Below are 27,944 nucleotides of genomic sequence, written 5' to 3' on the forward strand. Positions count from 1 at the left end.
ATCAAGACACAGACCACACACTTGTCACAAAATTTAACTCAAAATTGATCATAGGCCCACATGTAAAATGTAAGACTAAAATTCTTGAAAGATAACATAGAATAAAACCTAGATGACCTTGGTTATGGTGATGACTTTTTAGATTCAACACCAAAGGCATTCGCTGTGAAAGAAATAATTGAAAAGCTGGACTTCATTAAAATTAAAAACTCCTGCTCGGTGAAAGACAATGTCAAGAGAATGAGAAAACAAGATGTGGACTGGGAGAAAATATTTGCAAAAGGACCGTTATCCAAAATATACAAAGAACTCTTATTAAACTCAGTAAGAAAACAACCTGATTAAAAAATTGGCCAAAGACCTTAATAGACACCTCACCAAAGAAGACACAGATGGCATATGATAAGAACAGCACATGAAAAGAGGCTCTACATCATAAGTCATCAGGAAAATACAAATTAAACTACAAGGAGATGCCACTACACACCTATCAGAATGGCCAAAATCCAGAACACTGACAACACCAAATGCTGGTGAGGATGCAGAGCAACAGGAATGCTCATTCATTGCTGGTGGGAATTCAAAATGATACAGATGCTTTGGAAGACAGTTTGGCAATTTATTACAAAATGAAACACTCTTATCATACAATCCAGCAATAGCACACTTTGGTATTCACCCAAATGAGTTGAAAACTATGTCCACACAACCTGCACGTGGATATTTATAGCTGCTTTCTTCATAACTGCCAAAACTTGGAAGCAATCAAGATGTCTGTCATTAGGTGAACGAATGAACTATGGTACCACCAGACAAGGGAATATTATTCAGCACTAAAAAGAAATGAGCCATCAAGCCATGAAAAGACATAAAGGAAACTTAAATGCATATTACTAAGTGAAAGAAGCCAATCTGAAAAGGCTAGATACTGTATGATTTCGACTGCATGACATTCTAGAAAAGGCAAAACTATGGGGACAGTAAAATACTCAGAGGTAGCCAGGGACTGAAGACGGGGGGGATGGGTAGGCAGAGCACTGTGGATTTTTAGGGCAGAGAAAACACTCTGCATGGTACTATAATGATAAATACATGTCATTCTACATCTATCCAAACCCATAGAATGTACAACTCCTAGAATGAACCTAAAGGTACACTATGGACTTTGGGTGTATGACTGTCAATACAGGTTTATCAACTGTAGTAAACATACCACTCAGGTAGGAGTACTAGCAATGGGGGTGGCTGTGCATGGGTGGGAGCTGGAGATAAATGGGAAATCTCTGTACTACACACTCAATTTTGCTGTGAAGATAAAATTCCTCTAAAAAAAACAGTCTTTAAAAAAAGGAACCGAGGGTAAGAGCAGCCAAATAACTAGATTCTCTGCGGATTTAGTTAAGTGAACCGTTCTCTTATTTGTAAATTGTGTGATCCTCTTTGAATCTTTCCAAACACACACATCTTGAATTAGAGACCTTCAGTCCTAAAAATACTTAATAAAATAAAAATCAATAAGCCAACAAACAAATCTTGAATCCTTTAAGGAATTTCTACATGTTTTATCTTAGTGCTTGGAGACTGTTTCAACTGTATCACTGGCTTTGCTGCTGACGGGTAACCAGGGTCTCGAAAATTTATTGGACATTTCTGAGACACGAAGACCAAGCTTTACATGGAGAACCACTACACCTGCCAGGGCTCCATCGTTCTCAAATACCTCAGGTCTGAAAACTGAGTCAGGGTTTGGAAATCTGGGTCTGAAACCACCACACTGCTTCCATTTGGACAGCACCTTGCGGTTCAAGCCACTGACTCTGATCCACTAGGTTTAACCTTTCTAACCCAACCTAGGCTTCCATCTATCCCTCTCTTATTAAAAAAAAAATTTTTATCAAGTATTTACTACATTCTGGTCACTATATTGGCCATGATACTCTCCCTATACTCAAGTCCTTGAAGTCTGGTCTGTGTGACAAACAAGGAATTTTACAGAGACACATGTTCTCAGGGTACTGTGGGAACATGGAACCTAGTCAGGGGAAAGAGGAGGAAGGTTGACAGTACTTCCTAAACAAAATGACATTTAAATTAGCCCCCAACTATGAACTGACTATGCAAAGGGCAAGCAGGGGATTAAGAGGATGTGTTTATCTTGGGTACGGGTACAGAATAATTAGTGAGAGACTGGAGTGTCAAAGGAACTGAAAGAAGCTCAGTGCAGCTGGTGGATACAAGATGAGATAGGTGGTGGGAGATGAGAAAAATGAAAAGAGATGAGATTAGAGAACTAACCATGGGCAAGACTATCAATGTTCTTATAAGCCTTTTCTTTTTTTTTTTTTTGAAGTTTAAGCTTTATCATAATTCAATGTAAAATTGTCCAAGGGTTTCAAGATAGTGATTGACATGATTTGGATGTCTAAAATCCATCTCAAACTTTAATTCCAAAGAAAAGCACCTGATCTCCCCTTCTTTAATTCCTACAAAGTTGCTCACGTCCAGGGTTCTCTGTTGCCCCCACACCAGTATATGGCATCTATGGCTCCCCACCTTCTCTATAAACATCGTCAGCAAGTCCTTTATGGCTACACTCTGATTCAAGCCACAATCATCTCTTATTTCTCTATAGAGTCTTCTTCATACAACAGTCAAAGGGCGATCACTGTAAACTATGTCAGATCGATTCTCAATAAATATTCCCAAGCTCCAGTGACATTCCCTTACACTTTCAATAATATCCAAGTCTGTTTAATGGCCTTATAATGTGCTTATTGACCTGAATGGGAAGCTGTCTCCCTGACCTCTTGACTATCCGCTCTCTTCCTTACTCATTCAAATTCCTCTTCCCTCCAACCCCACTTCTATCTTAAGACCTTGATGTTTGCTGTCCTTTCACCCTAGAATGTTCTTCCTCGGATATCTATGCTCAAATATCACCTCTCAAGAGAAGTTTTCCTTAATCGATTATTTGAAATAGCATTCTGGGTCACATTCTATTCTTTATTCACACTAGATTGTAAACATCATGAAGGCAGACACTTTGCTTTATTTCTGCATCCATGGTGTCTAACACATAGCAGAAGTTCAATAAGTATATGCCAATTGAATGAACAGACTGAGTTAAAAAGTCATGTTGGCTCCTACAGAGCATGAAGAAAATCATGGAGACCAATTAATTGGGAGACAGGTCTAGTGTTCAAGAAATGGCAATGGTCTAGTGAGAACAGTAGAAACTACAGTATTTGATATACAACAGGCAATTCTAAATATGTGTTGTTAATGACGATGAATGAATATGATGAGGAGGGAAAAATCAAGAATGACCAAATATTTCTCTTGGACTATACAGCAAGTTGTAGGATCACTTGCCGAGAAGAGAAACACAGGAAGAAGAGAAAAACTGATTATAGACTAAATACATCGAGTTCAGTTTTAGAAATATGACAGTTGAAGTAATAACCAAATAGGAGTTGCCTGTGACAACTGAATGTGTGGATCTAAAGCTTCTTTCTGCACAGATCCACAACTAAATTCTTCCATAAATTTTAGCATCATGCTATTTCCCATTTCAAATCTTTTTGACGTCTATAAAGTGCTAATACTTTGGTCACCAAGCTGCTCCACAATTGGGCAATGAACCTGCATTGTCTGGTGCCATGTATCACCTTAAAGTTAAAAACATTTCCTAAGGACAGCACATTGTTTGTAAATTTGATGATCTTAGCAAAATTCAGGGTCACTATAAAATGGGGCTGATAATAAAAATGGGCACAAGCCCTGGCCAGGTAGCTCAGCTGGCTAGAGTGTCATTCTCATAGGCCAGTGTAGAAAGTACAATCCCTATCAGGGCCCACACAAGAACTGACCAATGACTGCGTAAACAAGTATAACAACAAAATGATGTTTCTCACTTTCTTGTTTCCTCTCTCTCTAAAATCAATAAAAAACTTAACTAAAATAAATAAATAAGTAAAACAGGCACAATTCTTCACCGCTCCCTGTATGTATGGCACTTGCAATTACTCCCATGACACAATAAGGTTATTTCTTTGCCCTTTGATTCTGAGCTGGGTTGACCTGCTTTGGCCAAAGGAATGTGGCAGAAGTGACAGTGGTCCAGTTCTAATTCTTCACACCCTTTCCCTTGCAATCCTTCCTGGTTGTCCTGTGAACAAGCCAAAGTAGCCTGTAGAAGAGGAGAGACCACATGCAATGGACAGAACCTGTCCCAGCTGAAACCACACTGCAGTGGCTAGCCCCCAGCTACCCCAGAATGGTTCACAGATGCATTACTGAGCCCACATGAAACCAGAGAACTGTTAGCTGGGCTCAGCCCAGGCTGCGGACATGCACAATCATAAATCTAATAAATAGCTATTGTTTCAAGCCACAAATTCTTGGAGGTGATTTGCTATATAGCAAAAGCTAACTAACAGAAAAGATTATCAATCTGAGGGAAGTAAGCTAAACCAGAAAAGTAGAAGAAAATCGGTGCACCAAGTTAAAGCAGCTTATTTAGAAGAGAGGAAGAGCTAGCTATATCATTGGGGAGGAAGGGCAGTGAGGACAGCCAAATGGAACAAATATATGATTCTAATGCACATTCTAAGATCCCGGCATAGGGGTCAATCCTTTCCCTCATGGAAGCCTGGTGTTTTTCTGCTCACCCCATCCAGCATTCATATCGGCAATCTCTGATTATATATGGGTTTTATCTTCCCAACGAAATTACAAACCACTTATGGTAATGGAGTCTACATTATGTATCTTTTATAACCTCTAGAGTTCATAATAAAAATGCTCAGAAATTCGTGAATTGATATTTGTTTATGAGAGAAGACAGAAATAAATTCTGAGATAAAATGCAGGAGGAGATCATTTACATATTTAAGACATGCAATGCAGGTAATAGAAGAGGTTCAAATAAGATCTGGAAATCTTTGTCGTCTGCACGCTGGCTCACAATAGAACACCTGCTTTTTTAACTCTGCCAATGAAAGACTCAGGAAATAAGACAGGAAATGTACAGGGACTGAAGCCTTCACAGGGGCTCATATAAGAAGAACAGCAGGCCTTTATTTGGGGGGTGCTGATTATCGTAATGTGCCACTAATGATGTTTAAAAAAAAAGCGCAGAAAAGTCAGAAGGGATGCAACACAGTGACAGGTGAGCTATTATCCCAACAGGCGTGGTGGGAACTTTCTCCTGGCAGGCAAGCAGCTCGGGGCACAGGTCTGTTTCCTTCGAAACAACATGACCTGACACAAGTGAACACTTCTCATCTTGTCTCTGACTTTGGTCAATGGCTCAGTTGGAATACTGTCTTCTAGGTCATGAAGTAAATACTTCCATGTGTTGAGAAACTTGGTTTTACTAGATGACTTTTTCTTCCTGGCTGACTATGAATCCAGAACCAAGTAATAGTAATATTCTACTCTTTGACCAAAATGAGTCATTAGTAAATGAGTAAATTGTGTTTGCATAGGAATAATCTCAATTAAAATGTTTTTCTTAAGTGCCTATAAAGTCAAGAAACAATTCCTACATTGAGCATGAAAATGAATTTTAGAAGCAACAAGCTGCATTATTTAATAATTATGTGAACATCAGCAAGAAGCAAACCTTATTCTTTTCCACAACATAACTTATTTGTTTACATTGCTTACAAAATTCTATGTGCACAGAACTCTTCACCTTCTTGGTTTACTCTGTGCGCAAATCCGGTTCAGAGAACTCCTCTCTCCTCTTTTATCACCATCTCAGAAAAAGAGCTAACAGTATAGAGGACATTTCCCTTTCTTTAAAATGAGTAGGATGAAATATAGTTTGGATAAACCTAACCAATGGGCTTTGGAGCTAAATTACTCCACTACTTTTTTCTTTTTTTTGCGGGGGTGGGGGGGGTGGGGTATGTGCCCCTAGCAGAAACCAAACCCAGGACTCTCTGGTCTGCAGGCCGAAGCTCCAACTGCTGAGCCAAATTGGCCAGGGCACTCCTTTTATTTTTTCAAAGTCACAAAAATTTTTTTAGAAAAAAGAAAGATAGAAAATGTTTTTTCTACTAATGGAGACATTTAATGTCAGGTAGAAGTCATTTGAATATCAATGGAAAATATTTGAACACAATCTTACTAATGTGTCATGTTTCTTCACATATATTACCTCATGAATGGCAATATTCTTATAAAACATAATGGCAGAGGTAGCTATTTTTCAGGTGAAGAAAAAATCCATTTTCAGTTGAGGATATCATAAGGGACGAGTATATACTTATATAAGATCCTCCCAAACCCTCAATCATTCTGCAGTTAGGTTTCAGCAACATAATCATCTCTTAAATAACTAGATGAATGGACAGATGGAGGGATGGTGGGAGAGCTAGATGGACGGAGGCTAGATGGACAGATAAGCAAAGAGATAAATAATATACTTAGGTTTACCTTCCAAGTCCTATCACATTTTGATTTTTCTTAAATTTTCACTGGAGGCTTTTCCTCTTTCTGGGACTCTGTAGAACTTCTGAACTGTAAAGGCCACTTCAACTTTCCTCAGTCAACTCAAGTTCCCATAGACTAGGTACTCCCCACAAATATTTCCAGTTGCGATCACCTCACAGAAAGAAGATGCAGAGGGATGGAAGAGCGAATCAAATCCACACGACAATGAAACATGCATATTCAAGTGATGTTCAAAACTATGAGATAGCTCATCTCCTTCCAGAACAAGAATCCCTTGAACCATCCTAATAGACCCAAGCTTAACTTGTTTAAACATAACATGTAGAGCAGCAGAAACATGGTCTTAAACATTAACAGTGGGTTCCACCTATTTTTGTCTCCAAAAAAGCATTAAAATATATACTGTTAAAAGCAAAAAAAGATGTTAGTCTGTTGGAATTATGAAATTAATGGGATGTACAAATGTCAAATAGTCTTTTCAAATTTCTGTTTCTTGGACCTATGAGCTCACTGACTCAACTTTCTGAGTATTCTGGGGTTCTGAAAGGTTTTGTCATGTCCTCTAATAAGTTCTTACCTCAAATTTACTTATCTCTACAAGAAACCTACAGTGATGATGGTACAGAAGCTCTGAAAAGAGGAAATAATATTATCAGCATGTCAAAATTCTTTTTCTTAAAATTAAACAATTATATCAGAAGAGATAGGTTGGCCAAAACCCATATGGTCATAAGTAGTTGCAAAAAAATCTGAATTCAATTTTGTTTTCCCGCCAACACACTAGCCCATTTTGATACCCACAAATCTTTTCTTTTTCCCACTAATGTGAATTCTTCACATGTATTCTAGTCTTTCTGTTTTTACATAATCAAATAATAGGCCTAGTGTATATAGTGGCACACACACAAAAAGTGTGGCCCAGCCAGTATGGCTCAGAGGTTGAGCATCAACCCATGCACCAAGAGGTTGCTGGTTCGATTCCCAGTCAGGGCACATGCCCAGGTTGCCGGCCCAATTCTCAGTGGGGGGCATGCAGGAGGCAGCTAATTGATGTTCTCTTTCATCGATGTTTCTATCTCTCCCTCTCACTTCCTCTCTAAAAACAATAAAGGGGGGTGGGGGAGTGTGTTGCTTAGAAAAAAAGAAAATTCCTTAGTATCAATAAATGTAGTTTTATTGTAAACTTTTTCTTTTTCCTACATAGTACAAACCAACCACAAAACTTAATGTCTGAAAACAATAGTTATTACAGCTCACAGTTCTGTGGGTTGACAAGGCTCAGCTGGGTGGCTCGCACTGGGCCTCCATCCAGCTGTAGTCAGACGTCCACTGTGGCTGGAGGCATCTGAAGGCCGGAGAATTGTCAGTCTGATGTGTAAGATTTGGTTATTAATGTAAATTTGTCCCAGTCATCTGAAAGTCCTTCTGAAGGACATATATTTATTGTATAATAATTTTATCCCATAATAGTTTGAGGAATGGCAGTTATAGTACAGTTTCTCTACATCTGTTAACTGTCAAAACATTTCATTCATCCATTTGTGTTTTATTAGTTTGTGTTTAATTTTCTAACCAATACTGATTAAATGCTTTTTTAGATGCTGAGTATACATCAGGGAATGAGAAAACATATGGTCTAATGTTCACAAAGTTTACATTCAAGTTGGGGCACATAAATGATACATAGATAAATGAGACAAACAATACAATGAGAGATGATGGTAACAGTTATGAAGGAAATAAAAAAAAAAGAGAGACCTTGGATAATATCAAGGGAAATATGTTATTAAATTTATACCTTAAGTTCTTTACAATTCTGCTACTATTGAGCTGACCTTTATTCAATGAACACAGCAACTTCATTTTGAGCAGAGATGTTTGTAAGTACCAGGCAATACACCCTAGCCTTAAAAGAGCACATCAGAGCAAAATTGAAGCTTCAGACCTATTGCCATTTAAAATTAAAAAACAAAGAAAGAAACATTTTTACATTTCCAATAAAAATTTAAAAACAAAAAATTTCCTGACAAAAACCCCGTAGTTTGATATGTGTTATTACTGTGATGTAGCCACAGAAAAATAAATCCATTTACACTGCAAAGCAAAAACGATCTCACTTCTAATAATCAGTAAGATTAGTCCAGATTGCTACTAAAAATCTTGCTTTAATATTGTTCCTTCTAGACGGAATAAAATAAAGGTCTGAATGTACCTGACATCTTTGTTCTCATTGTCCACTTGCAGATGAAAATGAAACATTTTACTTGAAGAAGCCAATAATAAGTTTAGAGCTTCTTCTACTGTAGCAAATAGTAGATGCTTCAGAAAAGATGAAAGATTCCAAAATGCACTTAATTAGCTACTCAGAAAAGGAACCTACACAGCAGATTGCCTCTTCGACCTGGTGAGACCCTCTCCAGACCCTGAAGTATACTGAGCAAGAAAATAAAGGCATTTTTATCTTACACTACACTAGCAAACTTAATTGCAAATGCTTTGCTTATTAATAAAAAATGTTGAATCCTTTCAAGGATCTCACCAAGCAGCTTGCTTTAATAGCATCCTACAAAAATTCTCCTGTTACAGAAAAATAATAATTGAGAAAAGTGTGGCTATCTAAACACAGTGTCACATACTCATTTGTAGAATACAGACAGGGAACTTTCTCTGTAGTACCTCTAATAATGGTATATTCAGGGTAAACTGGAGCACTGCTCCTGTGACCCAGCTCACTTTTTTTTTCCCTTCACTAATGAAAGGAACTATGTTTACACAATTAAATTCAACACCAGCATTGTGGCTTTCACAGCCGCGCTCACCAGAACTACACACGGATTTTGCATCTGGTGTCTTTTCTACCTATCTAATTAGCAAGCTCTCCGTGGGTAACTAATATAATTACTTCACCGATGCTCATGATCCAAAACATCCCTATTCTATTAGTGGTATGTTTTCACCTATGATCTAAGGGCTTTCCAAAGTAGAAAAGTAGAGAGAAATGTTGAAAAGATGCTGAACTGGAGTTGCAGAGATCCAAACAGCTGCTCAGCTGACGTGGCGGGAAAACCTACCCCTTTCCATTTCATTCCGTGACACCTGTTCTCAGTGGAAGAGAAGACAGGGCACTGTGAACAATCAACTGAAAGACCACTATACCCAAATGACTGTAACCAAAACAAACAAAAAAATCAAACTTCCTCTAAAAAGATGGGTTCAATTTGTAAATTCCTGAAGTTACTTTCGAGTGAGAAGGAGTTACATTAATTTGGAAGGTTTTCAGCTGTAAGGAAAAGAAAGTCCAATGAACCATAGTCAGAAAAGGCATTTCCTTATTGCTCAAGAAATCAGGAAGTAGGTGATTTCAAGTTTGTGCATCAGCTTAATGACATCATTAGGGCACCAGACACTTGGTACCTTCTCAGCCACCATGCTTAGGGGAACTTTGTCCTCTAAAAGTGCCTCCTGGCTGTGACATGACTGCCATAGCTCCTCATATTATATCCCTCGTACCCCAAGCTGGAGGGGAGAAGAAGTCACCAAAGGCTTTCCTCACAAGAGAATGAAGCCCCTCGGGCAGAGCCATCAGTAGACGTTTGCTTGACATAATTACTACAAAAGTTATTTGTATCTGACATTCAAATATAAGAGGGTGTCCTGTATTTTTATTTGCTAAATCGGGCAACCTTTAGTACCATCAGTCTAACACAAGGTAACTTTGCGGAATGATAACAATTTGTGTATCATTGATCATGATGTCTCCCAGTTTAACCAATGGAATCTGTTTCTTAGGGAAGATTCAAGACTGCAACAGGAGGAATGCAGAGAGAAGAAGTGTGCACTGTTCCATTTTCTTCATCTCCAGAATAGGCTCTGGAAACTCTAATCCTGGTTTCAATAGGATAATGAAAACCACCTAAATCACCCAGCTGGTGTGACTCAGAGGTTGAGCGTCGACCCATGCACCAAGAGGTCACCAATTCAATTCCTAGTCAGGGCACATGCCCAGGTTGTGGCCCAATCCCCAGTGGAGAGCATGCAGGAGGTGGTCAATCAATGTTCTTTCCATCAGTGTTTCTATCTCTCTCCCCCATCTCCCTTCCTTTCTCTCTAAAGAATTCATAAAGAAAAAATAAGTAAAATTAAAAAAAAAAACTAAATTACAAAGTGTCCAAGAGAGAATTGATTCAACTAAAACTATAACCAGAAACATTGAGAAAAGGTATAGATATATGAAAAGGAGAAAAAACAAATAAAGTTCAATAGGATCAAAGAGCAGGTAACCAATAAACAAAGGATATTCAATATGCTTAAAACTGTGTCAATTTTTAACGAGAAAGTCCTCACCTAACATCATCGATAAGCTCTGTGATATTAAGCAAAGTGACGTATATAATGAAACTAGTCCTACCATAGACTAATTGACATAAACGAGAGTTAAGTTCCTATGGAATCACATCAGTGTTATAATGAAACAACATTGAACAAAACAATATTATTCAAGGACCTGCTGTACACCCTAAAGAAAAATAAATTCCCTGAGCCTCTAGACTAAAAACAAAAAAGTCATTACGTGTTAAGAAAAATAAACCAAGGTATCCCTCTAGTATCAAAAACTATAGAAAATATTTGATATAATTAAGAACTCAGGGAGTCCTGCAGTCGCCGGCCCTTTTTAGGTAGCCTAGCAGAGAATGCGCTTCTTCCAACTTAAAATGAAAGGAGAAAAGAAATGGTAAAATAGAATAAGGTAATGAACAGCTGCACAGCTCAGAGTCAAAGGACATTGTTTTAAGCTAACAAACCACATATAGAAGCGGAAGTGAGAAAAGAAAGAACAGAGAGGATATAAGCTATTATACTAATCACTAAAATAATAATACAAACCCTCACAGAAGCCAAAAGAAATTATTTCAAAAGAGCAAAAAAGAAACCACACAATGCAACACAGTTAAAAAAAATAAAAATCACAAATCACACATTAACACACACATCACAAATAATATGACAGAGTGTGGACTTTTGCTCATATCAATAAATGTAAATGAGCTTAAAAGTGTTCACTAAATTTAAAAAAAAACACATTAAAATTGAGTAACAAGAAAAATCTAACCCCTGTCATAGAATAATTCAAATGACTAAGAATAAAGGGTGAAAGTAATGCAAACCATACCAAAGCAGGCATTGTGATCCTAACACCAGATAACATCCCCAGAAATACCATTTCTCACCTACCAGACCAGCCAGCATGCAACTGACACCAGCGCCTGGTGAGGGGAGCAGGCCTCTCAAACAGCTGATGGAAATAGGAGCTGTCCTTGCTCAGGGGCTTAGGCACAATCTAATAACATTACATTTGCTTCTACCTCATAACTGAGCAATCCCGCCCCCAGAAATTTCCTCTGAAAGTACACCTCCAACACCACACAAAATGCACCAGGCTAGTCAGTGTGGAGTTATCTGTAAAAACAAAATATTGGAAAGAACCTAACTGAACATTCATCGATGTCCAAGTAAATTATGGTAACTCTCCCACAACACAGCTGCAAAAAAAAGAATAAAGCGCTCTGTGAACCGATATGGAGTGGTTTACGGGGTCTGTTAAGCAGTAAAAACAAAAAGGGGAAAATGCATTTATACTATTTTATGAATAGGAGGGAGTTCTAAGATGGGACAGAACAAATTAACCATCAGCTTACCTGTGCATCAAATTAATGATATAATCACAGAGGAAAAAGTATCTATTCAAGTAACTTTTGATTCAGGTATTCTGACTATATCACCTCAATGAGATATATTCTAAGAACAGAAAGAAATCTTGAATTTTACATCAGTAAGTCTGTTGGTGGTCGTGATATTGGTGTAGTAATGCCAATATTTTTTTTTTGTGTGTGTGGTAGTAAACTTATTGATGTTGATGGAAGCCATGTTCCTCGCCATGGGAGGGAGAGAATAGAAATAAATAGGTTAAGGAGAACCTGTACTATTAGATTGGAATGGGAGGTGTGACTATGCACTCCAGATATGTATCCCTGACTCTGTCCACTAAAAAAGTGTGCAGAAACAAGGCCACCCTTACCACAAAAATCTTGTCCTATAAATATCATTCCTTAATAAAAGAAACCGTAGACTTGGAGAAAAGGCTATTTCTAGGTCTGAGGCTAAGAAAATACAAGGTGAACATTTGTTGTGCCTAAAGGAGAAAGTGCTAAAACTGATTTGGGATATTCTCGAAAGGACACAGGAGTCAGCCTGAAAGGTCACCTACACATTAAACTTAAGACAATTTGAGAACCAAAGAGGAATAATGTCAGTAACGAGTCATGAGCTCATAAAGATACTTCACAGGAAGACAAGGAAAGAAGGGATCCCAGATTAGTAAATCATCATCTTGCAACCATTGATCTACTGATTAATTTAGGCAGGAATCATCAATAGATGCGAAATTCTCGGGGAGAATTTGACAGGGAATAAGATATTCACAAGTCTCAAAATATTACTTCTCAAATTTCTTAGGTAAAAATGAAACCTCTACAAAGAGAACTCTAAACCTCAACCAGCCAAGTAAATAAATGTAACATCACCAACAATAGGACGTCTAACATTCTACTTCCTGACATGAAGCGCTGAAAAGGGCACAATCTCACCTGGGTAGTTTTTGTACCAAAAATGTTTCATCACTCCTAGAGTCCTAAAAAACCATCAAATCCAAACTGCGAGCCATTCTATAAATTATCAGCCTGGACTCATCAAAATCATCAATATAAAAGCCACTCCCCTCCACCCCAACCCACGAAAAGTAGGGAAACTCTTCTGGATTAAAGAGATAGCATGGTGGAACAAACAATGGCAATGACTGAGTCTGGGTTCTGGATCAAAAGGGATAGATCTATAAAAAAATATTTTGTGCCTGGTCGGTGTGGCTCAGTGGTTGAGCATAGACCCATGCACCAAGAGGTCACCGGTTCGATTCCTGGTCAGGGCACATGCCCAGGTTGTGGGCCAAATCACCAGTGGGAGGTGGCCAACCAATGTTCTCTCTCATTAATGTTTCTATCTCTCTCTCCCTCTCCCTTCCCCTCTCTCTAAAAAAATCAATAAAGAAAAAAAATTTTTTAATTAAAAAAATAAAAATATTTTTGTGACAAATTGGGTAAGATCACTATCACCTTTCTGCGAAAATGGTGTTTTGGTTACATAAAAAATATTCTTAGGAGAGATATCCTGAAACATTTAGGAGTCCATTTTTACAATATTTGCAACTTAATTTCAAAACACAAGGGGGTGGAGGCAGGGAATGCGTGTGTGTGTGTGTGTGTGTGTGTGTTTGTGTAAAAGAGAAGAAGAATATTCCCTTTTGGTAAAACTAAGTGAATGAAATGTATGTGTTCCTACTATTCTTTTAACTTGTCTGTAGAATTCAAAACCAAACATTGCGTGGAAAACATTACAGGCACAATTTTGAAAAATATCAAAGGGTTAGGTCCCAGAAGACACAGAGCTTAGAACTCATGCCATAATGATAGACTTCAAAATATGATTCAGGGAGAGACGGTAGGCATCTGGCAGCACCAGGAGCCAAGTGGAAGCCACACCAGCGCCCTGCAGACCACCCACTGCCCTTTGGACTCTGTGCCCTTGCTGAGGTGGCATGCCAGCTATCTCTTCTTTCAAGCTGTCTGGGGAGGTCTTTTTATCAATAGCTGCCCTTTACTCTGCCCGGGGCCATACATGACAGTGATGCCCATCCATGCCCCAAGATTTCTTTAGGGGTGGTGTGACCTTCTTTCCCGAGCCTCACATTTCTCCGTGGACTCTTACTAATCACTTACCCTTTAAATCACTTTGTCCCAAAGGTATCTGACAAGGCAGACGAGGTTCAGTGGTCAGAAAACAAGAACAGAATAGGAAAAGAGGTAAAAAGTGAGAGAAGAGAAGGTATGTCTCCCCATGAATTTTTCTCAGAACACAAAGCAAAGGCTCTTGTTTTCTCTACTAAGATGTGAACTATAAACTACTGGTTGCTATCTTGCAACCACGGGCAGAGAGTTTGTTTGAGAATGCAACTAACAACTGGAGAAATCCGAGCCACACTGGCTGGCAGGACCAATCGGGTTCCTGGAGACCTGCTTTACTTTCTGGATCAAGTGAAGCTTGCCAGTCTGGATCTATATGAGCCAATACATTCCCTCCATTCCCTCCCTTTTACTACTTTTTTTTTTTCCCCTTGCCCTGGTTTGGATTGAATTTTCTGATCTCTTAACCATCTCAATTGAAACAACATTTCATGAAAAATATATTGGACAAATAAATTAGGGAAACAACTATTTGTTTACATTTACATGCCGCTCTCATCAAGTCACAAAACATAATGGGATAATACAGGCTCTGAGAAGTCCTGCATTAAAAAATCCTTCTTAAGTTTGTTCAAACCAGTATGCCCCAAACCCCTTGACTTTGGAGATGCCTGTTGACAATCCAAAGAAGTAGTGTTCCATGGCAAACGATTTTTGGAATAACTGTGGAAATCATTCATTTGCCTGCAAAGAAATCCTGCCATGCGTCGTCACTTAATTTCCACATGAGAAGTTTGAGGTCCAGGTAATCAAACCAAAGATTATAATTTAATATTTAAAAAGTTTCAATACACTTGCGGGGGTCTCACAGAACTTTTGTGCATGCCGGTACTGTGCTGTTCAATATTACAGAAAATTAGCTATTTCCAAGCTTGCCTATGAACTGACTAGTGAGCAGAGTATATAACATTTTCATATTTGTATCCCCAGCAAGTTGAACTATGTGAGACACACAGGAGGAATTCCATAAATGTTGCTGAATGAATAAAATAATTACCAATTTACTTTTTCCTGTGGGTATTCAATTTCTTGTTGCTTTGCTTCATTTTCCCTTCTGTTACACATTGAATTACTGCTTTTTTTAGACAAGTCTGTGGTGACTCCTAGCTCTTAAGTCCTGGGAATATAGAACTAATTCAATGCTCATTAGTGTGTACAACTAGTTTAAATGATTTGTTCACAGCATATTCCCTTTTACTCATCCAGAATAAATCAGACTTGATCAGTACAGATCTCTTTAATCTTTCTTTTTCTTGGTCAAACCTTTACAATTAGATATGTTTCTAGTCTTGTTTTGCTTCATCTTTCAGACGAAGATATAATGGCAAGTTTTAACACACTCTTTTCTAAAATAGGCACAGTAGGGGAAATGATTATATGCTATTGTGTATAGACCTAGTGGAGTTCATTTCATCCCTTCAAAACAGAATATTAATTTCCAGGTATCAGGTTGTTGCAACAGATCTTTCTGCTCCTCACCATCTATTGCCTATATAAACTGGAGCAATGCATATCTCTGCAATATTTTCTATCCTTCCAACATCAGCACAGAACGTGAAATACACTAAAGCATGCTGATAAACAACTGTGACGGTAGAATAGACTTAAAACTATGTCATATGCAATATAAAGATTTTTATTTTTAAGGAACTGAGCTGAGAATGGTTAATCTTGGGAAGATCCTGGGGCAGCATGAGAGCCACTTAAAAATGTGTCTAGAAACATTTCAAACAAGTAATGTGACCACATGACATGTGTGGGATATATTTTTAAAGACAAAGAGAACTATATGCCATTTAAATTGTCTGTTGTGATCATAGTGCTGGTGGTAGCCTGTTATCCTGAGAGTGTTGCATGTGGTATGAAAGAAAACCGATGGAGAATTCTGTTGGTGTCACTGAGAACAGGATTCTCTGCGTGGGAATAGATGCAGTCATATTTGATAAGGTAAATACATTCTGTAGAATTGGTTTAAAATGGGAAATATCTGTATAAACTCATGGTATATATGTATATGTGAGAGTGTGAGAGTGTGTGTGTGTGTGTGTGTGTGTGTGTGTCATGCATTACTTCTAACTCTATTCACTAAAAAAGCCTAAAGACTAATCCAACAGTGATAAGAATCTCAACACTCATACTGTGATTTCTAAATATCAATTTGGGGGGGAAAAAAGAAACAAGGGGTTAATGGAGAAATAGTTGATTCTATGCTTGGAAATGGAAATATACAACATAAGTGTAGGACAGCTTGTTATCCCAGAAAAAAAGGGAGACTGGAACCATAGCAAAAGGACCTAGGAGTTAATTTGATAAATTTTCACTGACCAAAGATGGGGCAATTTAAGCAAAAATCGGTTTATAACTTCAAGGAAATCAATCATATCAGATAAGTCTAAATGGAATTTGTAATTTAAAAAATCCTCATTATTGACTTTTGGTGAATGCTAGTCAAGGAACCCCTAATAAGTGAAAACAGTGACCATTAGTCTCGCCTTTCCTATAGGAACTGTACCTCACTGTACCAAATAACTAATGAGAGTCCCTCTTAATTGAAGTATTCCAACCAATAAATGAAGGAGTCACAGAAAGGGAAGATCACTATTTTGCAAACCCTAATGAATAATTTAAGGGTCTCACAATGGTAGATGCTAATATTACAAAATGAGACAAATAGGCAGTGTATCTCCTGATGGAAGTATACATGCCAACTAGGCAGGAAGTAGTTTCACCCTCACGCTCTCAGAAATAAACTTGAAGTTGAATCTCATTGAACCTTTAGCTCTCACTGCCCACCAATTCATTGATAACATTGGAAACAGAACATGCTAAATGACCCCATGAGAATGCAGTCAGCAAAATCTAGATCACCTGAAGCTCTAAATAACCTAAATTCCTCCACCAAAAGTTTTTAAAGAAAAAAAAAAATGCAGGTGATGTACACGGCAAAAGAAATTTAAGAGACATAGCAATTAATCACAACGTATGAGCTTTGTTTGGAACTTGACTCAAGCAACTTATTAAAAACTTATGAGACAATCGGGAATATTTGAAAACTTAATGGATATTTGATACTATAAAGAAATTATCATTAAATATTTATAAGTTATAATATTATTTTATTGTGAAAAATGGCCCTTATAGAGATGACTACTATAATATCCAGGGATTAAATAAAATGAGGTGTGTGAACTGCTTTATAATCAGAGTGGAAGGGGCAATAAATGAAAGAACATTCATTGGCTTTTAATGGATAATTATTGAAGTTGGTGATTGGGGTGTTCATTATATGATTCCCCCTTCTTTTGCATTAAATTTCCAAAATGTTTCTGTAATGTCTGCAGTGAAAGCTGGTGAAATAGGGATCAGATGCGATCCTTAATCTGGGTTTTAGACCAGGGAGAGTGCATGGAGTGACAGGAACATACGTTTCTGATAAAGCACAAGGAAGTGTTTTTGAATGGAATTGTTCATTATGGGAAGAAAGGGTTAAGTAGAGTACATATCTGGTTACAAGAAATATACCAGGTGAATATTGAGCATGAGCTGAGGACTTGAATCAAGTTACTTTTCGTGTCCATTCCGATTTAGTGATCTATGAGCTTCTTCTCAGTATCTTTTGAAAGCCCACCTGATTCAAAGCATTGACTACAAAAACACGCCCAGAACTTGTTTCTGTGTGCTTGTGTAGCGTGCTTAGATGTGAAGCGGAGGGCCTGGGATACAGAGCACAGGCACGACAAAAGAATGAAAATGGGCATAGAAAATATTTCAGCAGAACAGGAATGACCTAAAGCATTATGTAACCCTGCTATGTTTAACTTATTACTACTGAGAATCCTGCTGAATTCCTTTCAGTCCACTGAAAGATAAGGGTGGCTCCTCTATCACTAGGTAACAAACCCAAACATCAAGTTTTTCAGACACTAATTTAACAAAGTTTCAGGAAACCACCCAAAGAGATCTTGAGGAGAACACAGCCCTGTGCTACCTGGGCATAATTTTCTTTTCTCGCTTCAGACATGCCAATTTAGAATGTCTGAATCCAAACTCCCATCCCAGTAGGCTTTTTACAAGAGTCAAAATTCAACTCACCAGGAAACTAAAAGAGAAAAGAAAGACAAAAAAAAAAAAAAAAAAAAGCTACATTTCTGCCATGTAGTCTTTAAGATTATTCTGTAAACCTTATACCAAATATATTAATTGTCACCATCCAAACGTACTACATTTTTCCCCCTTCGCATAAAGAAATTAGGCTTCTTATCAGGTTCTTTTAATCAAGAAAAGAATAATCAGTGAATGCAATTTTTGCTAAATCCACATCATCTACCAACAAGAACAGCATCTCTGCATTATGAACTCAATTTTGATTCTGACCTATGCAATTCAGTAATCAGATCCTATTTCTGGAATTCATAATTATTTTCCACATGTCTCACCTAATTTGGCGTCATCTGGGGGACAGCAGCCCTTTTAGTTGGTACCATTTGCATGTTGGATTACCCATCACTGGCCTGGAATCCCAGCCCCTAGCCTGAGGCATTCTATCAAGGATTTTTTTACATTTGAGAAACTGGAAAAGTCACATTGTATGTGTGTGCATTCTATCTGAAGATGGTTACTGCTCTCTCCTCCCCAGACGATTGAAGCGTTTTCATCTTTTGGATTCTTCTCATCACTGGATTGCTAAGAATCATTTCTTTTACTGCATTAATTTCCTGGCCAAGTTCACTGTCAACCAAAATTAAGGGAAAACAGCATTCCAGGGGCCTCTGTCTCAGATAATTTTAGAATTTGAAAAATATTTAAAGGAATCATCATCTTTTAGGCATAGTCAAATTCAGTTCTGTGAATTTACAAAATAATGAAGTCTAAATGACCAACCCTCTTCACTTTATATCAACATTTATTGAGTACTTACTGAGAACCCTACTTACTGGCAGAGAAATCGGTTAAAGTAAGCCAAAAACTGTGCCTTCATCATTAGAACTAACCCTAATACTGGGTGAAATGAGGAATTCAGAGAAACTTTTGATAAAAGAACTTGAATCAACATGTTAAGAAGACTACCAGATTAAGTGAGCTCAAGGGTTGATGCTATCTGCCCTCCAACAGAAAATGAGTTACTAATTAAAGAGAAATCATCACTAAAGTCTTGACAAAAACAACTTTGTTTCTGTTAACAGTCTCTTCATCATGTTTGAGTCAGGCCCAAGGGCCAGACTACCCACATATTTTTACTCTTTGAAAGTGAAGCTGAGAAGATAAATTACCAGTATAGAATAAGTTATATCGTGCTCAAGGAAATTCATGAAGGTTGTAATAATTTGCACTAGGCAAGAATGAATATTATCTGAAGTAATTTTTCCAAGTGGATTATTAATTACTGGCCTATTCCAGAAGCACTTGACTAGTTAATTATAGGTTAACTTATTCCTAATACACTGACTTCCATCTCAACCATCACGTGGGACAATGAACTCATTATCATCTTCATGAGTTAATCAGCACATTGCAATTAAGGTTCTACTATGGCACCCTCAGTGCCATCGACTGATTAGGCAAACCAACTAAAATTAACCAAACTTCTGCCCATTAAATGCTATACTTACTTGTCATTCAAGAAGGAACCACTTACTATTTTATCTTTGGTGTCAGGGCCATAGTAAATGTGGGGGTGGGGGTGGGGGGGCAGATATCTCAGCTAAATAGGAATAAATGTGTGCATATATACATGCATGCACAGATATCTACCTCATAGGAACTTTGAGTCAGTTGGAACTTTTCAGGCTGCAAAACAAATATAGACCATACTGAGGATTCAAGTGTGCTTTCTCTTGGAATGATCACTTATGAGTATTTGTCTTGGTGTTAATTTATTCATTCAGTGAACACACATTTTAATAAAGGAGGAGCTATTATCTCAACTCAGCTACTCATGAGTTTCACCCCCTGAATCTCCTTGGCTGGCACCTGGGAACTTGGGGAGGGTTTCTCACCGTTCCCTTGTAAGAGTGTCTCGCTGTGCTTAAACTGTTCATGCAAACAGCACGACCATGCTGCAAACCTTCTGAGAGGATGGAATTTTGGTACACGGTCGGCACTGAATACCTATGTGACCATGCCCAATAGAAACCCCGAACACTGAGTCCCCGATGAGCTTCCCTGAGATGACGTCTCACACATGTTGTCACAATGTATTCCTGGAAGAATGCAGTGCTTGCTTTCTGTGTGAGCCCACGGAGAGAAGTCTCCTGGAAGCTCAGTGTAAGCCTGTTTCCTCTGGACTTTGTCCCATGTGGCTTTTCTTTTGGAAATAAATCATAGTCATGCATATGATTATATGCTGAATAATGCTTAGTGAGTAACCAAATCTGGGGGTGGTCTTGGGGACCCCCAACACAGGCACCATAGTGAGTTTAAAGGAGTAATGAAACAAGAGCATGGTATACTCAGTTGGGAGCTCATAGGGTGGGGCTGGGCTGGAAATAAAGATGGGGTCCCATGGGTGGCATGTGCTATCCCTAAACGCAATATCCAGTTCCACTTGCCATGTGGAACCAGGGCAGTTCAAGCAGGAATACATTTCAGAAAGCATCTAATCCACAATCGTCGTTTTTTTCAGAGGAGCTAAGGTTGAGAGCTAAAATAACTTTCTGTAAGACACAGAGCTAGTTCAAAGCAAATACTAGCACGTCAGAACCACATCTCAGCCCCCCAGTAGTTCCCACCAGTAAATCATCTGCTGCCTGGCTGGAGTCGGTTCTTGCTCCGCAGGCCTCCTGCTGGCATCAAGATGTGCCACATGGTTGCAGATTCGCACCATGTTGCATTTTCAATTAAAACAGCTAAATGGGGTGTTTTGAAAGGATAATTTCCAAGCTGCCAGGACAATAATGCCACAAACTCCACCAGATTTTATTAGAGTCAAATGACAGCGTAAATCACTAGGAAAATGTGTGCCAACCGGAGAAACAGCAATACCTCAAACTCTTGGAGTACTGAAAGCCATCCAGTTGGCCGAGAAAGAACCATGTGGCTTTAAAAACACTTTTTGTAATTACTATACTAGCTAGTTCATAGTTTTTGGCAGAGATGCCCCCATGCATAGCCGAACTCAGCTAATTTTCACTTTGCTGATCGACAAATGTTTTGTTTCCCCCCCAACTCCCCTCAAAAAAACCACCCAGTGAGCTTTCATGAAATCTGAGGAAGTGCATCAATAAGTGAGCCCAATTGTTACAGCCTGGCTTCAAATAATGCATATCAAATAGGCCACCCAATATTCATCACACAAAAAATTCTACTGTGCTAACGATGATGAGTCAAGGATATCAATCACACTAATTACTATAGTCTGAAAGTCAAACAGCAAGATTTCCGGAGTCCTTTTAACTTTTCTCTCTTGAATTGAGCTTGCCTTTCAGAAAGCAGGAAAAGAAAAGGAAAAAAAAAGAAATTATTTACTATAAACTTCTCAAAACTCATTCATTATTAGTTCTTCACAGTTAGACAAGAAACATCATACAATGCTACATCAATTTCTTTAAGCAATACAATATTCACATGACCAAAGGAACGAAAGAGCTTTACTAATAAACTTATTTTCTCAGGTTGACTTCAGATTGTATTTCCAAGTCGTTTTCTTTGGACCTTATCAATCAATAGCCCAAGTGCTGAATTCCATCCACAAGCGAGTTTGATGATGACTTCAAATAATGTTCATCTATTCTACATTGAATAACCCCTCTCTCAACAAGAAGCATCCTGTCAACAAGGGGGAACTCCTGTGCTGTCTTTCAAATCCAGCATCTGTGCTAATCTGGAGGGGATAAGGGGACACTGTTAGGAGGGGGTTCACGGGCAGCTTCAACTATCTAGATAAATTAATGGTCTGTTTCTCGGCTTGGAGGTGGATTGAGAGGCATTTGTGCTATTCTTTAAACTTCTTGTATGTTTTAAATATCTTATAATAATTCTTTAAATATTTACCTCCCTAAATTTGCTCGATCAGCATGCCCAGACCCTCAGGAGTCATCTTACCTAGTCTTGCTGTCTCTAGAGTCAAAATGAATTTTCTCTAGTAGGGTCACAAGAGTCCACTGAAACCATTTCTATTACACTAATTCCCAAAGACTTGGCCAAACCTTCACAACCTTTCCTATTAGATATCCTTTGTCCGTGGAGCATCTTGAAAGAATATATAAGCCAAAGGTATTTTCAATCTGTGCAAGGAAAGTGATAACATCTTCTCATATTAAAGCTGCCAGCTTCCCAGATAGAAAATTTTGTCAGTAAGTAAAAGGTATAAGATGAAGAAAAGCAAGATAAATCGACCAAGTGTGCTTTAAAATGTTCCATAAATTTAAAAACCTTTCTTCCCCCAGCTGATAATGGGAAGATGGAAGCCAGCTGTGTTCACAGAAACCTCATGTTTAATGTATGGTAGCAGAGTGAGATCTCAAATGGGAACCTGGATCCGAGCAGAGCATCAGCATCAACTGGAAACTTGTTAACAATGCAGAGTCCCAGCTCTCTGCTGGGGAAAGGCCAGAGGGGTAGGAAGTAATCTCTCCAAATGATTCTGATGCCTGATAGTTTGAGAAGCAGGGATGTACAAGTTGGAAGTCTAGCCTTTGGAGTTGGAGTGACCGGGTCCGAATACTAGGATCTTCCCCTGCTAAATGCTGTGACTTTGACCAAGTTATTCAACTTGTCCATGCTTTAATTTCCTCATCTGTAAAGTGAAGGTAATAGTTCCTTACTCACTGGAACACCGGCAACAAGATCACACACATAAAAGTTTGGGAAAATTCTTGACACATACGACACACTCAATAAATGTGTGATTTTCTCCACTATGGAGATCAGCACACACTTAGTTTTATTCATTTACTCATCTATGTATTCAAGTAGCATGTACTGAGCATTTGCCACGTGCCAGGTTCGGGCACTCAGTTACGCAGGATTCCCCCAGGGAGGTCTGAAGAAACCGGCCACCTGAGCCTTACCCTAAAGAAAAACAAAGAATCTCCAATAGCAGTGCTCAAGTGTGGGTATGTTATAAAAGATACTCAGGATGTTTTAATGAAAGAAGCAAACTAGCAAGCAAAACAGCTCAAAGTCCAAGGAGCAGGGGCTAATGATGTGCCCATGATCTCAAAAACTTTTGGGAGGGGTCATTTGCCCAGCAAGTTGTCACTGGCCTTACATATTCCTCTCCTGCTTTCCTGATCTTCGTAAGAAGCACAAATCGTGTTTTCCTAAATCTTCAATGCCCTCCCAATACCCAGAAGCCTGAGCACAGGCTACAGGACAGAGGAGTAACTATGCAGCCATCATCTCCATAACCAACTCTTGTAAAAGCACATATCCCTAAATATACTGCCCAAGCCTGAAGGCTAGACGTAAGGGTTTCACACACCAGTGTCCAAGGGGAGGAGCGACAGGGGCAAAGCTTTTCAAGTAATTAAGAGGCACACAGGCACACTTCATGCCATTCTTTCATCTCCATTCTCCTGTGATAAACACAGGATGACAAGACCAGGACCAGACTAACAAGCTGAAGGGAGGACCCCATGGAGACTGTCAAGCAGTCCTCAAAACTTCTGGAGCAGGGCCAGGGCTCAGAGAAAGGAAGGAGGAAGAATGCTCACGGGGCATGCGATCCCACCCTGCTTTACCTAGTAGCAATCTGAGGAACAGATAGAAAGGAAACAGCAAGTAATGTAATTAAGAAGTCAGCAAATAATAATAAAAACAATGATGATTTATGGAGGGTTTTCTAGTGTCAGGCACTGGGCTCAAGGCTTCTCATGTAGTATTTTATTTAATTGTGGAAACCAGCTTCTGAGGACCCTTGCCTCCTCCTATACACACCCTTGTGCAGTCTCCTCGTTCACTGAATCGGAGCTAGTACATGTGACCAATCCCAATCCCAGAGTAACTGTACTTTTGTGATTAGATCACAAAAGGCGTCATCACTTCCAACACATCACTTGCTCTCAAGGAAGCCAGGGCCATGTCAAGCGGACACCCAAGCAGCCCTCTGGTGATGTCCACATGGAGAGGAACCAGCCATGCAACGAGGCCTGGTTGGAAGTGACCCTCCCATTCTAGGCAAGCCTCCGCGTCTTCCAGCTGAAGCCCCAACCACCACAGAACACAGCAGCCATCACCCCGGGGCCCTGTCTGAACTGCTGACCCACACAGCCCATGAAATAACTGTTTAAAACACTAGGTTCTGTGGTGTGTTATGAAGCGACAGCAAGCTCACACCTGAGAGCTACCTACTCTCCTTTTACAGCCGAGGAGATGAAGCGAGTCTGTCACGGGCAGGCCGTGAAGCGACCGGGACGGGCCCCAGGCCTGCAGATTCATAGTTCTGGCTCTTACTCTGTCATCCTATTCCTGACAGATAAACATACGGTGTGCAACCTAGTCCCCTCCCCTTTGATTAAGGGAAAGTAGTCTTTAGGAAGCTTACAAGCACTTTGGTGGTCCCCAATATACTTCGTTCATCCCACATGGCAGCCTCCATCCTGCCTTGTATTTTAGCCCTTTTTCTATGGGTAGATGAGAAGTACCTGGAAGGTGGGAGTCGATTCTTCCTTAAGATAGCCTTGCAAACAGTGGAAGGGTGTGGCTAGGATGTCACATTAACCCCGTGGGCTCTATCCACCTGCCTGCTTTCCAGGCTCTGCTCCACCGCTTCCGGGCCAGGGATCTCAGGCAATCACCTCGGGGGACAAGCCTCACTCTTGCAGCAGGGTCAATATAACACACACTTCTGTTTGCACTCCATCGAAAAATACCCAAAGTCATCAGCACACTGATTGGCATGCACCAAGTGCTCAATAAATGTTTCTTATGTGACTTATTATTGGAATGTGTTGAAAAATAGCCCACATTTTAAACAGCTGAACAAAAGCTCTTCCTTCCTTCAACCTGTCCTCCGATTGAAAGAGAATTTTTAAAGAGTTAGCAGTGGTTCCCAGGAGCGAAGAGATTTCCCTCTGCAGGCACTGAAACCTCTGGCCATGGTTCCTGCCCTGCTCCGGTGATGAGAGCACCCGGAAAGCTGCCCTTGCTCCCACCATCCGGTGGACGAGCCGACAGCAATTTGGCTCCTTCTTGCAGGAGGAGAAGTAAGGAGAAGAACCCTCCTCCCCGCCCCCCCCCCCCTCCAACCCCTGCCCTGGTCCTAGTAAACAGAGGAGAAGAGGGATTCTGCTCCCATCCTATCTTAATCCCATTACATTCTTATCATTGTGTCAGTGCAGACAAGCTCGGTGGCTCCTGCCAGCACTCACTCTAATGCCTTCCCCGGTGGTTCATTTTTTCTTGGTCTTAAAGCTAATAGGCTGTCAAGTGTCTTGCTGTCCCCTCAGGTGATTTCCACTTAAATGCTGTTTAGAGTCCCACCTCCCTTTGCATTTAGCTTTATGATCCCCCCCTCCCCGCCCCCACCTCCTCCTTATACATGAAAAAGTTTTCTATGTAAAATTCTGTTTAGGGTCCAAAATATTTCCACAAGCTTCTATTTCTGGGTAAGACTAAGAAAAAGGAATTTGGGGAAAATACCAGCCACATTTACCCATCTTAAAATAAACACAAATCCGGCACTGCAAGGTGCTGGGCTAAGTTCTTGGGAGGGGGTGGAATATAAGTGATTTCTCCACTGTAACAGGTTTTAAAAAGTATTAATAACTAGGAAACAAAGGCTCAAGAAAAGGATGCCATGAGCAGCAGGGTCAGAGGCCAGGAGACAGGGGAAGGGGAAAACATGACAGATGAGGACAGGAAGGACGAGAGCAGCGGCCTCAGGTGGGGGTGAAGGATGGGAGGACGGGGGCCTGACGCAGGGAGGGAGGGCAGGAAGAGCAATCCAGGTGGCAGGAATGGAAGGCAAGGAGGCAGCTCTGCAAAATGCTATTGATCCATAGGAAAGCAAAGACAGAGACTGCAAAAGATGCAATTGATGAGCAAAAAATACACTGCCGAAAATGAGCAATAATGACCCTTTTTAAAAATTTATTATTTTTTTCTTAATGACCTTTAAAACAGAGCAAATTCAAGGTCTTTTTTCAGATTACAGAGCAAATGGGTGACATACAGATTTCACGAATAAGAATAAGTAACATTCTAGTCAATTTCTCAGGGATCCTGAACAAAAATGTCTCAGACTAAGGCAGTGTATTTTCAAAGGTGGCAGTGTCAAGTGAACAGGTACATCACTCTCCTCAACATGTTAAGTTTCTCTCACTGGAAGTTTTGCTTGAACCACTGAACTAGCTATAAGCTAAATACTTACCAGCTTGTTTTTTCCTAGTTTAGTTTTAAAAACTATTATGTACAGTGAGAAGGCATATATTAGATGACATATGTCAGGAACCTGTCATTTATCAGCAGTCATTTCAATGATTTCCGAGAGCCAGTACCCACTAATCAGATTGGCTTCAAGGTAGGATCAATGTATCAGAAGTAAACATGATTATTCATAGATTTAAGGCTGTCCACACCTTAGTATATTTTTCTACTCTCCATGGGTGGGGAATGCCTGGCCTGCCATATAGGGCCTGCAGAATCAATACCAGCTAACATCACACACCTCACCAAATCAGCCTGACCGAATATAGCAAGCTAATTCTTAAGTGGATAATGTTGTATGGCCCACGAATGATGTTGTAAATATCCAAATAGCCCTTGGCAAAAAATAAAAAATAAAAGGTTCCCCAGCCCTGAGCCCAATCTTAGAGAGCTACTATGCAGAGTAAGCTCTCAAACTCTGTGAATCAGAATTCACTTCACCTTCTCCTTACAACCAAAGGGCCAAGTTCATAAAAGATCTAGAAAACATCATGGGCCAGCAACCAATCTCAAATGGTGACTTCTTGAAACAGGAACTAAGTCCCTGCGCACTGTTCCTCTGTCCTCCCAGCCCCAGCGGATGCCCCCTGCACAGCGTGATCAGGATGACGGAGGCGCAGGCCAGGCGAGCTTACCATGTACCACATGCTCGGCCACTTGGGATCGTTGAAGTAAGTCGACTGGGCATGACTGAAGTCATAATCCCTCTTGGTCCGTTTTTTTACCACTTGCTGTTGGATCCACTCCACCTGCCAAGAAGGAGGACATCTGGTGAGTGGAAGTTCCATCGGGGTCAGCACAACATAAACGACCATTGGAAGCATTTCCCATCTTGAGTCAATTCTGTTTAAGTCACAGGCTTCATTCTGGCAACTAAGATCTCTGTGTCCTGGGGCTCAGAGGTTCTCTAAAAATCTAGTTCTGTTTTATGTATTATATGCAAGTAGGCTTTTTTTGTCTTTTATGACAGATCATCCATATCTCTCAATAATGCGCTAACCTTTTTGTCTTTTCAGAAAGCATACTCCATGTACAATTTACTGCGAGTTCATAGTGTCATTTTTTTCATTCTTACCTTATCTAGAGGTCAGAAACTTTTTCTATAAAGGTCCAGATAATAAATACTTTAGGCTTTGCAGGTCATATGATCTCTGTTGCAACTACTCATTCTGATGTTGTAGCACCTCAGGCAATATATAAATGCATGAGAGTGGCTGTGTTCCCAATAAAACTTTATATACAAAAACAGGTGGCACGCTGGAT

At 39.6% G+C, this 27,944-nt stretch overlaps 1 protein-coding gene across 2 annotated transcripts in view; it reads right to left on the reverse strand.

The window, feature by feature from the left end:
* Window positions 1-27,944, reverse strand: part of PCSK5 (proprotein convertase subtilisin/kexin type 5) — a 435,012-nt gene that overhangs the window by 323,829 nt on the left and 83,239 nt on the right. For both annotated transcript variants that reach the window (XM_036260761.1, XM_036260762.1), the window contains exon 3: window positions 27,317-27,430. In XM_036260761.1, coding sequence (XP_036116654.1) covers window positions 27,317-27,430 — 114 coding nt within the window. The remainder of the gene's footprint in view (window positions 1-27,316; window positions 27,431-27,944) is intronic.

This window comes from Molossus molossus, unplaced genomic scaffold, assembly GCF_014108415.1.
Source record: "Molossus molossus isolate mMolMol1 unplaced genomic scaffold, mMolMol1.p scaffold_m16_p_14, whole genome shotgun sequence".
Lineage (NCBI taxonomy): Eukaryota > Metazoa > Chordata > Mammalia > Chiroptera > Molossidae > Molossus > Molossus molossus.